Source organism: Engystomops pustulosus, chromosome 2, assembly GCF_040894005.1.
Source record: "Engystomops pustulosus chromosome 2, aEngPut4.maternal, whole genome shotgun sequence".
Lineage (NCBI taxonomy): Eukaryota > Metazoa > Chordata > Amphibia > Anura > Leptodactylidae > Engystomops > Engystomops pustulosus.
Window position 1 is genome coordinate 82,097,161 of NC_092412.1, and position 13,574 is coordinate 82,110,734.

Sequence of the window (13,574 nt, forward strand, 5' to 3'; positions counted from 1 at the left end):
GCTCTTGCACACAATATTAAAAAAACCACATATCACATTCCCTTCAGTGATTTCATGGAGACCAATGTTCGATATAGTGACTAGTTATGTATAAACAATTGTTAGTAATAAAATCTGATAAACTATTTTCGACCCCCTGTACTGCCTATGACCTACGTATCTAAAAGAAGGGATAGCAAAGAGCACAGCCATGTGTATAGTGTATCGGCTGTCAGGCCACAACTCTCAATGACTTGAATGAAAGCTTGTGCTACAATGTGGATAGAAGTGTTCCTCCAACCACAGTGTTTACAGGTGGTGGTACCACGAAGGAAGGTTCACAGAGATGCATCTTCTTAGAAAGCTCTCTACATAAGGTAGTGACATTTAGAGAGATCTCTGAGAAGATCCATCTCAATATACCAGTGAATGTTACATAAAACTTAGATGAAATCCTCCCATTATTAACCACCAAGGCCAAAGCCTGGTGGCCAAGTGCACTGTACTGAATCTCTATGTGTAAAATTTGGTATCCCCACGATCGTACCGATCCAGTGTACAGTGAAAGCTATAAAAACCAAGCCCTCAAGAAAATGGTGCAAATGCGTTTTTCCACCAATTTCACTAAATTGGAATTTTTTTCCCCGCTTCCCAGTACACAACAAGGAATATTAAATACAGTCACTGCAATGTGCAGTTTGCTATGCAGAAAACAAGCAGTCATAAAAATATTTACACAAGTTATATATTTTTGAATGTGGGGGAATGAAAAATATAACGCAAAAAAAAAAATAAAATAAAAGGGTTAAAGAGCATATATTTTGGTGCCATTTAAGCTTTATACATCAACACCGTATTTGAACTTAGAAGCTATCCCATGATTCTTATAATAAAGCTTTCAAAAACATTGGATATAATTTTCACTCAGGAAATACTCTAACCTAGGATGCCACTTGCAAAATTGAATACTGGTACCTGATCCAAGCAGTTCAGTAAGTCACAGAGACAAGCCCATTGAAGTGCAGGCGTAGGGTAGAAGGAATGAAAGCAAGCTGTGAAGGTGTTATGACACTCCTGAAGAACAGCTTCCAGAAGGCTTAATGGCTGACTCAGATAACCTTGGGGATCATTGTCCAGTTTCATCACACAGTTATCCACCCCCTCGGAAAGGATTTTCCTCAGCAAAGTCCTTGTTTTTCCAATGCATTCAGCTAATTTGGTTGTTTCTTCTATGACGGGTTTAGTAGTTGCTTCAATAAGTTAAAAAAAATACAAAACACATTTATAGTCAGATAACCAGCAGGGGGCAGCAGTGTCCAGCAATCAGAACATGTTACATCTGATGTAACCGTTTTGACAAGCACAAAATTACAAACAAAAGTGAAAACAAAAGCATGCAATTTTTCAAAACAAGTACAGAAGGTTCCCTGCATCATGCGTCCATTATTTACAATCAAAATGCTGTTACAAAATGGTGGAAAACAGCAATAGCCACCATTAACAGTGGTGTGAACTGGGCCATAAAAGAGACTCACAGAAAACATTAGCATGTCTACTACTACTATTAATGAAAAATCAAAAGTTGACAAAAACATAGGAGTATTAAAAAAAAAAAAAAAAAAAAAAAAAAAAGTGAATAATAGACAGATACCTGATATAGGGTAGATCTCACACGTGTAGACTCTCAGCAGTCGCAGACAACAAGTCCCAACAAATCGCAGTCTCTCCAGATCCAGCAGCGTTGCTGTGTACTGAAAGCCTTTCAACCCTCTCAGCTCTTCTACACCTAGAACCAATGTGGTCCAACTCCAGTGCAAAATGCTTAGCAAGGATTCAAAACACTCCTGTGTAAGGTAATACAAGACCAGGGTCAACGATGAAACCCACACACCACACACAACTAGGTAAAAACTAATAGTGGAAGTAAAACAAGCAAACATACCACAGAAACAGATCGAGCAAATGATCTCTTCAAGATATGCACAGGTTCAGAGACTTGCTGCTTTCCTTTAGCTGCACTCCCATCACTTGTGGGCAACCTGGAAGATGAAGGTCACACCATTCAGATGTCAGATCCTCACTAATCTTACCAATAAAGGAGAGTGCCAGTTATAAGCACCTCAGACACAGCTATGTGGAGGTGAGGGTATGGTGGATGGGCCATGTCCATATTTGCGTCAGAGGTTTCTCCTGTTGCAGTTACCAGTAAAAAGCATTAGACTCTGGACAAAAAAAAGCTAACAGACACCCAAGGAACTGAACTCTTGACAAATTAGTCTTTTAGGCAATGCTGGTGTCCATTTTTACCACATCAAGGTGTAAATCATCGCTCCCCGTGACATCATCGGGGGGCATTGATCGGTTGCCATGACACCCTCAGGTCTCCCAAAGACCGAGGCGGTCCAGATATAACATATTCATTAAAATGTGCGATCCGCACATTGTAATGAATGAGGAGGAAAATCCCCATATACTGCCATACTGTAGTTTGCCAGTTTATGTTAGGATCAGACAACCTAGGGTTAAGGTACCCTAGGGCAGCGGTGGCCAACCTATGGCACTGGTGCCAGAGGTGGCACTCAGAGCCCTTTCTGTGGGTACGCAGGCCATCACCAGAGAGGACTCCAGGTAGCCCAGGACTTGCTGTGCACAGAGCTATATTAAAGTGACAGCGCTTATCTGGGACTATTGGAAGGAGTAGGAAGGTGTGGACGGATTTGGATTATCATTGTAGCTCCTGGTCCAGCCCTGACAATTCTTTCTGTTTATGGGACCCTGGAGGGAAGCTACAATGATCATCCAACTTTCTTCTATTTTCTGCTTTATTGGTGTCCTCAGGTGCTGCTATCAATGAAAGCTGTGACAGAGCAGGGAGTATAAACCACAAATGAAATTTCTGTGTTGGCTCTTTGCGATAAATAACTGGGTCTTGGTTGTAGTTTGGACACTCTGTCTCTAAAAGGTTCGCCGTCACTGCCCTAGGGGGTCTGAAAAATGGTAAAAATAATTTTAAAAAAATATATATAAATTTTATTTGTATATAAAAAAACCCTAAAAATTCAAATGCCCCCCCTTCCCTTGACATACTATAAATAAACAGTACAAATCAAAAAAAAAATTAGGTATCGCTGCGTCCTAAAAAGCCCTATCTGTTAAAATATAATAAGTTTTTCACTCCGTTTAACCCCGTAACGGAAAATGGCGCCCGAGGGTGAAAATGTCACTGTATCACCTTTTTATTGAATTTATATTTTTTAAAATTGCGAAGTTTCTTCAAACTACTTTCATCCACTGGGCCTTGAATGGATTCAGGGGTAGAGGAGATTCTTACCTGTATAGCAGTTGGGGTATTTGACCTGCATTGACATCTGTGCCATTATTTGACTTCTTGGAGCTTTTGAATTGGAAAACAACCCTGGAAGAAGAGAAAAACTGTTTATAGCAAGTCTACGAAAATTATATTATATTTAATATATTTTAAATATACGGCCAGAGGCTCAGGGTTGAATGCATTAAGGCCTCATGCACATGACTGAATATATATTAACACTCTCACAAAAGATTCACCGATATTGGTATTAAAAGAAAGTGATAAATACCCATCATCTGTTGTAATTGAAGCTTGTCCATGAGAGCCACAGTCACTGCTTGGACCAGAAACACGTGCCCAAGCCACATACCACCAGCCAGCTTGTAAGAGGACGGGCTCATCAAACATCATTGCATATTTCTCTCTAGAGTGAAGGAAAAAAATCAAGCGTTAACTAGTCTAATTTGATAATTAATTCAGACATGAATTCTTAATTAGCTACACATTTTAAGCTGATGCGACATCCACAGATGGGCATAGAAGAGGGAAACTTCCAGTCTATGGAAATGGATTCCAAGCAGATATGCAGTTACCAGTCACCCCCTTGTATACACAATTATACTGGCTGGATATTCACTGCATTTTATAAACCAATATGTCTAGAATAGTGAAGCTATAGAGCCTGTAGAAATGACAACACTTAGCGCAGACATCTTGCCCCTGTGAAAGCAGGATAAAGATATCCCAATACTCCTCTTCCAGCATAATAAGCAGGTAATATTTTCCAGGATGTTGTAGGAGACTATATACTAGGCACAGCGCTGGATGTAGTGTAGTTGCGAGCTATATATTGTAAGGATTTTAGGTTTCTAAATTGCTGTGTGAACAAACCCTTAAAACGTTTTACCCCATTAAACTACCAGCCGCCTCAGGTTGGGTAAGAAATGTCCTTTCTAGAATTCCCTCTGATTTGAAACTTCACCCATTGAAAAAAAAAAATGTAAAAAATTAACCCCCCAATGACATGTGAAATTAGGCAGTAAGGCCCCTTCCACACTAGCGAGTGTGATGCGATGAACTCGCATCACACTCGCAACGCAAGCTGCCGGGAACGCACGTCCCAAACGCTGCACCGCGGGAGTGAACTGACATGCTGAGTTCACTCCCGCGGTGCAGCGTTCGGGCCGTGCGTTCCCGGCAGCTTGCGTTGCGAGTGTGATGCGAGTTCATCGCATCACACTCGCTAGTGTGGAAGGGGCCTAAGTGTCACATTTTGCCCGATATGAGTCACTTTTTCAGTCTGGAGGCGGAACCTCAATTTAGCTGCTCCTATCTTTGGTTTTATAGCAACTAAACAAACAAGCTTTTGGTTTCAGAATTTCATCTTTCAATATAACACATGGTTTGTTGTTCCATGATCTACAGAACTGGAGCTACAAGCAGTTTAGGACTGTTGGGAATATGAGCTGCCTTTACCTCTAGTTCTTTAATATGACATCAACATTTTTTTTTAGGTGCTACAGAAGGGGCATCTGAAGTTATTCTTCCCCTCAGGGCGACCAATTTCAGACAAAAAGTGCTTCTTCTCTGTTCACATGCATCTAATTTTTACCTTGTAAATGCACAACTAGCTAAAAAAACTTTTTAAATTGAGTGTAATAAAAAATAAATAAATTTAAAAAAAAAACAAACAAACCTGTATGCCACCTAGTGTTGTAGGGAACAGGCAGCACAATTATCAAACTACCAAGGTTTATTCCAAAGAGACATCACACTATTGCTTGTAAAAGACTGATGTAGCCAATACATTGAATTGGAGTAAAACTTGGAAACTGGAGTGCTCCCTCTTCTATATTAACCCCATAGCGCAATAAGACGTAACCTTACGTCTTGCTGCGCATGGGGGAGTATGAAGAGGGCTCACGGGCCGAGTCCTCTTCATACTCACCGGGTATTTGCTTCATAATGAAGCAAACGCCTGTCCCCACTCTGATTGTCGCCGGCAAAGCTGCATTAAAGAGCGGGGGCGGCGCGTGGGCGCCGTCATCTTGGCTCCGACCGTGACTTCATCAGTGAGCGGCTGATCTCGGTTATCTATTATTTGCACATTATAATAGATTGTGAGCAAAATCCCCATATACATATGGTAGGATCAATCAGACAACCTAGGGTTAAAGTACCCTAGGGAGTATGAAAAATAGTAAAAAAAAAAATAAAATAAAAAATGATATTAAAAAAACAAAAATTCAAATCACCCCCCTTTCCCTAGAACTGATATAAATAAACAGTAAAAATCATAAACACATTAGGTATCACCACGTCCGAAAATGCTCGATGTATCCAAATATAATAATTGTTTTTCACCGCTTTTAACCCCGTAACGGAAAATAGTGCCCGAAGTCCCAAATGGCATTATTTTGCCATTATGAAAAATAGAAAAAAATTATATAAAAAGTGATCAAAAGGTCGTACAGTCCTAAAAATAAAAGCATTGAAAATGAAAAGAATTTTTTTCTGTACAGGAGGGTTTTAATTTTTGTAAATGTATGAAAACATTTTAAAACCTATACAAATTTGGTATCCCCGTGAACGTATTGACCCTATGAATGAAATAGACCTGTCATTTGGGGCGCACAGTGAAAGCTGTAAAAAATAAGCCCATAAGAAATGGCGCATTTAGAATTTTTTTCCTGGTTCCCAGTAAATAGCATGGAATATTAAATACTACCACTACGAAGTGCTATTTGTTACGCAGAAAATAAGCCATCGCACAGCTCTTTACATGGAAAAATAAAAAAGTTATAGATTTTTGAAGGTGGGGAGTGAAAAATAAAACCGCAAAAACGAAAAAGGGCCTGGTCCTTAAAGGGGTTGTCCGAGTTTAAAAAAAAATATATATGTGGCCGGGAGCGGGCTGACTAAAATAATAAAGCTGTACTTACCTTCCGGTGCCCTCCCGTATCCAGCGCTGCTGTCGCTCCGGTCTGGGCGCCATGTAAACAAACATGGCCGCCGGAGCAGCGCTGCATTCAGCGGCCATGTTTGTTTACATGGCAACTGGACCGGAGTGACATCAGCGTTGGATATGGGAGGGCACCGGGAGGTAAGTACAGCTTTATTATTTTAGTCAGCCCGCTCCCGGCCACATATTTTTTTTATCAAAACTCGGACAACCCCTTTAAGGGGTTAATGTCATTTCTGGAATTATCTTCATTTATGAATGCGGTGTTATCCACTGATGTAGGAAAAACTTTGAAAACTCTAAATAAAAGGAACCTCATTGGATCCTTGTTGAACACCATTGCAAAACAATTTGGTTCTTGGTAACCTCTGAGTCCATCTTCCATTAGTTGTCGGAGCATCCTAGTTCCCTTTAATGCAGATACCTGTAGTCGTGTAATACGTAAGGATGACTAGATTAACTCACCTAGCAGCACAGTCATATGCAAGGACATCAGTCTCAGCTAGAAGATCCCCATCAGTTTCATGATCACCTCCATCAGATCCCAATTCAAACAGCTAAAAGGGAAGAGGAGGTGGTTAAGATACTGTATGTTCTCTTTTATAAAGCTTCATAAAAATCTCTGTCCAGGCACTATGAAAACTGACCTTTATTTTTGCAGTGTATTCACCTCTCCCACCAAAAAGTCCAAGCCCTCCCAGCAAAATGTCCGTGTCCGCACAGAAACGAATTGCTTCAACCGAATGTGCAGAGTACCCCCAACCACCACCATGACCTTCAATGATAAGAAGAATATGCGTTAAAAGATGCAGGCTAAATGTCGGCTTTATCTGTGGTTATATACATTAAACACAAACATACTTTCAAATCTATTAACAACACTGTAATCTTCCTTAGAGTAAACCTTTAATACAGACTGGGTTTCCTCCTCAGTGCTTGAGACACCCATCTTCAAGTCTTGCATTGCAGCCAGTGTGTCCAGACATCCTGCAGTTGAGGGGAAAAAAAAAAAAAAAAAAAGGTAAAAGATTCAGTCATTTACAAAAAAAATAAATAAATAAATAAATAAAAAAGTTAAAGAAAATAAAAATATATTCAAATTGCTGGTTCTTTCAAGACACATTAGACTTACCCAAAATATGCAAAGCTGCATGAGATCTGGTGGTTACTGCTTTCTGTCCAGTTGGTAGAGCCAGCTCCGGGCTTAGTATGCTGCATCGTAACTGCATGTCAGGAGCAGATGGGAGTCTGGAGTCCGCTATCACAGCATTGTAACACCACAACTCTCGCGTGTTTGTTTGAAATCTACAACATAATGTATTACTTATAACAGAATTCCTCTTTAAATGGTCACTAACCTTTCATACATTAGAGCTAGAATATTGTAATGTATCTAAATAAAGGACATCTTCCATCATCTAAATGTGTCCTAATAAGTTTGACTTTTATTATAAGGCTACATTCACACTACAGTATGGGGGACGTATATACGGCCAATATACGTCCCCCATACACTTCTATGGGCTCACGGCCCTGTACAGGAGCGGTACGGTGCAGCACACGTCCTATCTTTCCCCGTATTACGGCGCCGTGCGCCATTAATTCCTATGGAGAGGGGCGGGGGTGAGCTGCGGGGGTATGTATTTCCCGAGTGCCTGAGAAATCCTCATTTTAATTTATGCACTCCCCCATATCGCTATGGGTCCCACCCATTCAAATGCTCTGTGTGTGTGTGGAGGGGGTCCCCTTAGAGCAGTGATGGCTAACCTATGGCACTGGTGCCAGAGGTGGCACTCAGAGCCCTTTCTGTGGGCACTCAGGCCATCACTCCAGGTATCTTCCTGCAGGCCCAGACAGCCCAGGACTTGCTGTGCACAGAGATATTTTAAAGTGACAGCTCTACCTGGGACTATTTTCTGCTTTATTGGTCCCTCAGGTGCTGGTATCAATGAAAACTGTGACAGAGAAGAGAGTATAAATCACTAATTACATTTCTGTGTTGGCACTTTGCGATAAATAAGCGGGTCTTTGTTGTAGTTTGGGCACTCGGCCTCTAAAAGGTCTGCCATCACTGCCTTAGAGGATGTCATCGGGGACATATGACTAAGTTACCAATGACGTAACAAAGCTCTCCATACAGCAGAATATCATTACCTGTCAATCAGAAACAAGGAGGTAGGCTAGTAGGCAAGGGAATTTTAGTATGCAGGACCCTGTGTGAATGACTCCAGTCAGGCGAGTTGCATATAAGTTTACAAACTGATTTTTGTAACATTATAAAATGGGAAAAATCTATATTCTTAGTTGCTGCACAGAGAAATAGGATTCTAGTAATTATGGCTAGTAAGATAATATGGATGCAAAATACTGATCACAGTTTAACCAACCTCCATATCACATCATGGACTGGGTCCAGGCACACACCAAACCCTTGAAGATCTTCTTGTTCAGAGTCATTAAACGTTGCACAACTTCCGTCCACTTTATTGATGAGAAGGCATTTGAAAGGTGGAGGTTCTGTCATAGAAGCCGGGACTAGACCTGTGGTGGAAGAGGGCGTAATTTAATTCTTAGTACATACATGGGAAACACCTTTGTGTACTGAATTATTTGTAATGATTCCAGGTTTTCTTATAGAGTAGTAGGATTCTACTTTAGATAATATAGTTGGCAAAGTGAGGGGATACAAGTCATGTGTATATAGGCAACAAAATGCAATTCTTTAAGCATGAATAAAAATAACATTTTCATGCCCGATGCTTGTCTTCTGCAATGGACCCCAGATCTAAATATTCTATGGACAGTACTAAAAAGAAGACAGCGATGGTAAGCAGCTAAATATAGTTTGTCCTGACATTTTTCCTTTATTTTGTGCATTTGTATACAGGCAGTCCCCGGGTTACATACAGGATAGGCTCCGTAGGTTTGCTCTTAAGTTGAATTTGTATGCAAGTCGGAACTGTATGTTTTATAATTGTAACCACAGCCAAATTAGGGGTCGTGTGCAAGTCAAGTGTTCTTAAGTAGTAGACCGCCTGTACTTTGATTAGGAAAGTGTAGGAATCTCCAATACAAAAAGGATATGTAAATACTTATTCCCTACAGATAAATCCCCCTTTCCCATGGAGATGGTCTTATCCAACCAAGAGTCAGATAAGGAAGCAACCCTGACAAAATGAATAGCCCAGAGGAGCCATCTCCTCCATATGTGGATGGACATGCTCGACCCAAAAAATCTGAACCCATGGAGGGGGGGGAGAATCTGTTGAATTAGCTCTTTTTTACCTGCTAAACTAACTTGCATTTCAGATATTTTACATATGACAACATAAAGATCATAAGCAGACATAATCCCGTATTAGGCGGTTTTGGAGATTCAAAGGGTGTCTTAATTCTTTGGGAATAAGACTGCTTTATAACACAATGGTCCAGGAAGTTTTATTGTACATACACTCTGCTCCAAACCAATCAATCTTACCTATTATATGTCTGCTAGCAAAGATTTCTGATGTGGCCAAAACATGGGAGTTTATAAGTGCTTCATCTATCCGGAGGAAGGTCTGGTCTCCACTCGCACCAACCCATGTTGCTTTTCTGCCATACTTGGCGCCAATGTTGGGCATAGGTGCAGGCTTTGCATTCCAATAAGGCATGTCTAGGATTGGCCTCCCGAGTTGTCCTTTCTGAAGTAATTTAAAAATATCATATAGTGATAAACTTATCAATGCAAGCTTCCCAAGGTTTATCTTTTTAGGAGTTATTAACTCCTTCATGAAGCTGGACATTCAGGAACATCTAGAAATGCATATATTCATTGCATCTGGCATTCCTGGAGATGCCCTGGAAATCACACATTCATTTTTACATGATAAAATTACTTTATCACAAAGCATAGTAGCCACAATGTTTTTTTTATTTTATATACACTTACTGAGAAACTTCCAAAAGTGAAGACCTGCCCATCCATTAATAGGACTGCAGTATGATTGCTTCCCGCTGCGACTTGTGTGCTGGGTCCTGGCAGTGCCTGTACCAATGTCGGACATCCCCTGCAAGAGCAAGGCCATTTCAAAGACATGGGCATTTATTCAGAAGACTGAATTACTTAAAAGGGAATTAACATGGCTTTTTCTACCAAGTATATATTACATACTTAATGGGAACAAGCTGTAGGGGAGATCTATTTCAAACATTACAAGTGATTTTTGTAATGAATCCACCACAGCAAGATGAGAAGAGTCTCCCCTTACACAAAGACACTGTAAACCGCACACATAGGGGAAATGTTCAGAATACTTTAGGTTTTCAGCTCCTCTAATGTATAGAATCCCAATCATAAAATTTGGTCAATTAGATTTCAAATGGATGTATTTCAATATAGATGGCTCCAGTTAACATTAGTGTTCTATATTTCTCAATCTACATCAGACCTTTATACAAAAGTTATTGAAATGTGCTGTACTTGCCTACAGCTGACATCACCGTGTCCAAGCTGCCCATGTTGGCCATAACCAAAGGTGTATACATCCCCGTTCTCCATTAGTACCACTAAAAGGAAAAGGAGTTCAAAATAAGAATATGGCATCGCATGCTTTCCAAAGACTTCCATCTATGTGATAGAAATTCAATAGTACTGGCTGGTGAACGGATGGCGGCATGCAGAGGAACAGAGGAGGACCCTCCATAGTTTAGTAGGGATGGCAGCAATGACTTTGGGCTGGTCCATCCTGTTTGGCATAACAGGGATTTGGAAAAATTATTTTTTGAACATTAAATTTTTATTGATTTTCCAGGAGTAATGATACATAAATGTTCAATAAATTGCAAAAAAATAATAAAAAATTGTTTCCGTTAGTTATACATAGTTCGTACAGGAAATATCAATAAAACAATGTAGAACGGAGAACTGTAAAGAAAAACAAATAACCAAGAGAACATAAACTTGGTGACAAATTTGGATGTACAATTAATTATAGTGGTTGTATAAAAATTGCATGTTTATACATTAATGGTGTTGTATGACGAGTTTAGCCATATATCCCAGTTATTTAGGAAGTTAGGGATTATTTTAGTGACAGGTCCTGCACTTTAAAATTGCTGTAGTCAATGGAATAATGTAGTGTGTATATCAATGTGAAAAGACAAATTGTTAAAGAAATGTTGATGTGACTTGGAGGGATTACTATGTTCAGAACCAGTACCTGAATGATGGAAGCCACAGCTGACTTGAACAGCCCGAAGTTCACTATCAAAGCGAACTGTTCCAGGAGGGTAAGTAGTGATTTTGCTGGCATCTTTGTCCCCTTGTTCTCTGCCCTCATCTGCAACAAAGGCAAATACTCAATTAAAAAAAAAAAAAAAAAAAAAAACTCAAATCATGAAGGTCACACACATCAACGCTCCAAACCCTGGATGGAAAGTAACAGATTTAAGAGGGAAATATAAAAAAAAGCACCAGGAGTGAACGTGTGTTAAAGAAATGTGTGTTACACAAAGACGATAGCAAAAGAGATCATGGAAATCCACCCTGGAAATAAACGTGGATATTGTAAAAGAATATTGGATTGTAAAATAATATGTTTATTTTGTAAACAATTTTTTAAAATTCACTCTTTCAAAAAAAAAAAAAAAAAAAAAAAAAAACCCTGACAGTAAGAGTATATTTATAACCCGACAAATTATCTGGATTATAAATATCCATGTTATGTGTATTCCTCTGCTCCATGGTGAGAGGCAAAAAAAAAAAAAAAAAAAAGCATTTCGGTGTATTTTGGTCATGCGGTCATGGGCTACTTTTTGGTACTCTACAGACAAGTAAAAGGAGCAGATGAGATGGTAAACTACTTTAGGACCAAACTACTTAGGGTTCCTGCAGAGCAGAGATATTTCTAGTCTGGTCTCATTTACATGAATAGGGATGCACAAATGCATGCACAGGCTGCAGAAACATCACCAAGATGCAATGGATTTTATAGTTTAGACATTTGGCAAATGAATATGCTTTGTATAAGCATAAGATCATAGTGATCTTATGGTTAATAGATATATTGAAGACCACGATCAGCTGCCTTCAGCACTAAAAGCAGCACAATACTGAAAAGATTCATAAGCAAACACATCTGTTGGAAAACCCCTGAAAAAGAATGGTCAGTAGTGCTGGGTCAAATCATCATTTACAACACAAGTGAATAATAAAGTCTTTAAATCTAAAACCTCCATAGAGATGAAAACAACACCGAAAAAGAAGAGAGGAGTGGGGAAAAATGTGCAATGAAGGATAAAGTAGTCATAACACAGTACAACACACAACGGAGTCCAATGTATTCTCTGTTATGTCCTGGTAGAAGCCTCTTCACTATAACTTGCATCATCATAAGTATATGTACCCACATCATTCTTCAAGCTGAACATATTCTAGGGTTTTTTTAGATTGACATTTTTTTCTTATCGTCATTAAATGAAACTCGTCCTAATGATTTCACATTTTGACCCAATGAATAGAGATTAGCAAACTTAATGTCCTCGTTTGGCCACTGAACAACCCATTGGGCAGATGAAAGCCCTAATAAATAGCCATGGCTAGAAGCTAGGAGTGTTCATTTGCCAGTTTGGCTGTTCAGCATCCAAAACGGCAATACGACCAGGTCACCCAAACGACAGGTCCACTCACCTCTAATAATGACAGGTTCCCATAGTCCTTTTAATACTATTTCACTTTTAACAATGAATGGAAGCAGTTGATTCTAAAAGTTGAGAAAAGATTGCTTGGCTCCCTGCCAAACCGTATTGCATCACAAGGGTATTGGAGTCCCCGGTGTCATCATCATCTCTCGGCCCTGCCAACCCTTTCACTCTTCGTCCCTCATGCAAATGTGAGCTGCTTAGAGCACATGGTCAGCTAACCGCTGCATGAGGGAGGGAGGAAAGTGGAAAATCTCAAAGCCAGGGAGTCAGGCAAGCTTTTAGATTCTTTTAAAAATGAATGAGAGCTGTAATGTGTCAGACACATATCCTAGGGCTTAATAGACTGGAAAATACATATAATTAAAAAAGCCTCTAAAACGGCAAAGTTTCAAAACTTCTCATATCATATGTGTGGCTGTGAAGGCACTGCCAGCTTCTGTATAAAAACAGAGAATGGCAATGATAGGCACAACCATGGATGAACGGGAGGGAAAAGAAGCAAACAATTTTTTTTTTTAACCCCTTCCCGCCGCGGCCCTTTTACGATTTTGCGTTTTCATTTTTCACCCCCCACATTCAAAAATCTGTAACTTTTTTATTTTTCCATGTACGGAGCTGTGCAATGGCTTATTTTCTGCA

At 39.7% G+C, this 13,574-nt stretch overlaps 1 protein-coding gene across 22 annotated transcripts in view; it reads right to left on the reverse strand.

Moving 5' to 3' along the window:
* The window catches only part of MYCBP2 (MYC binding protein 2), a 119,635-nt gene that overhangs the window by 61,797 nt on the left and 44,264 nt on the right, over window positions 1-13,574 (reverse strand). For all 22 annotated transcript variants that reach the window (XM_072135393.1, XM_072135394.1, XM_072135376.1 and 19 more), the window contains 14 exons: window positions 11,453-11,572; window positions 10,718-10,799; window positions 10,183-10,300; window positions 9,730-9,934; window positions 8,639-8,792; window positions 7,384-7,556; window positions 7,113-7,238; window positions 6,899-7,026; window positions 6,717-6,808; window positions 3,579-3,713; window positions 3,311-3,394; window positions 1,922-2,018; window positions 1,631-1,823; window positions 955-1,229 (listed from right to left, as the gene is read on the reverse strand). In XM_072135393.1, coding sequence (XP_071991494.1) covers window positions 955-1,229; window positions 1,631-1,823; window positions 1,922-2,018; window positions 3,311-3,394; window positions 3,579-3,713; window positions 6,717-6,808; window positions 6,899-7,026; window positions 7,113-7,238; window positions 7,384-7,556; window positions 8,639-8,792; window positions 9,730-9,934; window positions 10,183-10,300; window positions 10,718-10,799; window positions 11,453-11,572 — 1,982 coding nt within the window. The remainder of the gene's footprint in view (window positions 1-954; window positions 1,230-1,630; window positions 1,824-1,921; window positions 2,019-3,310; window positions 3,395-3,578; window positions 3,714-6,716; window positions 6,809-6,898; window positions 7,027-7,112; window positions 7,239-7,383; window positions 7,557-8,638; window positions 8,793-9,729; window positions 9,935-10,182; window positions 10,301-10,717; window positions 10,800-11,452; window positions 11,573-13,574) is intronic.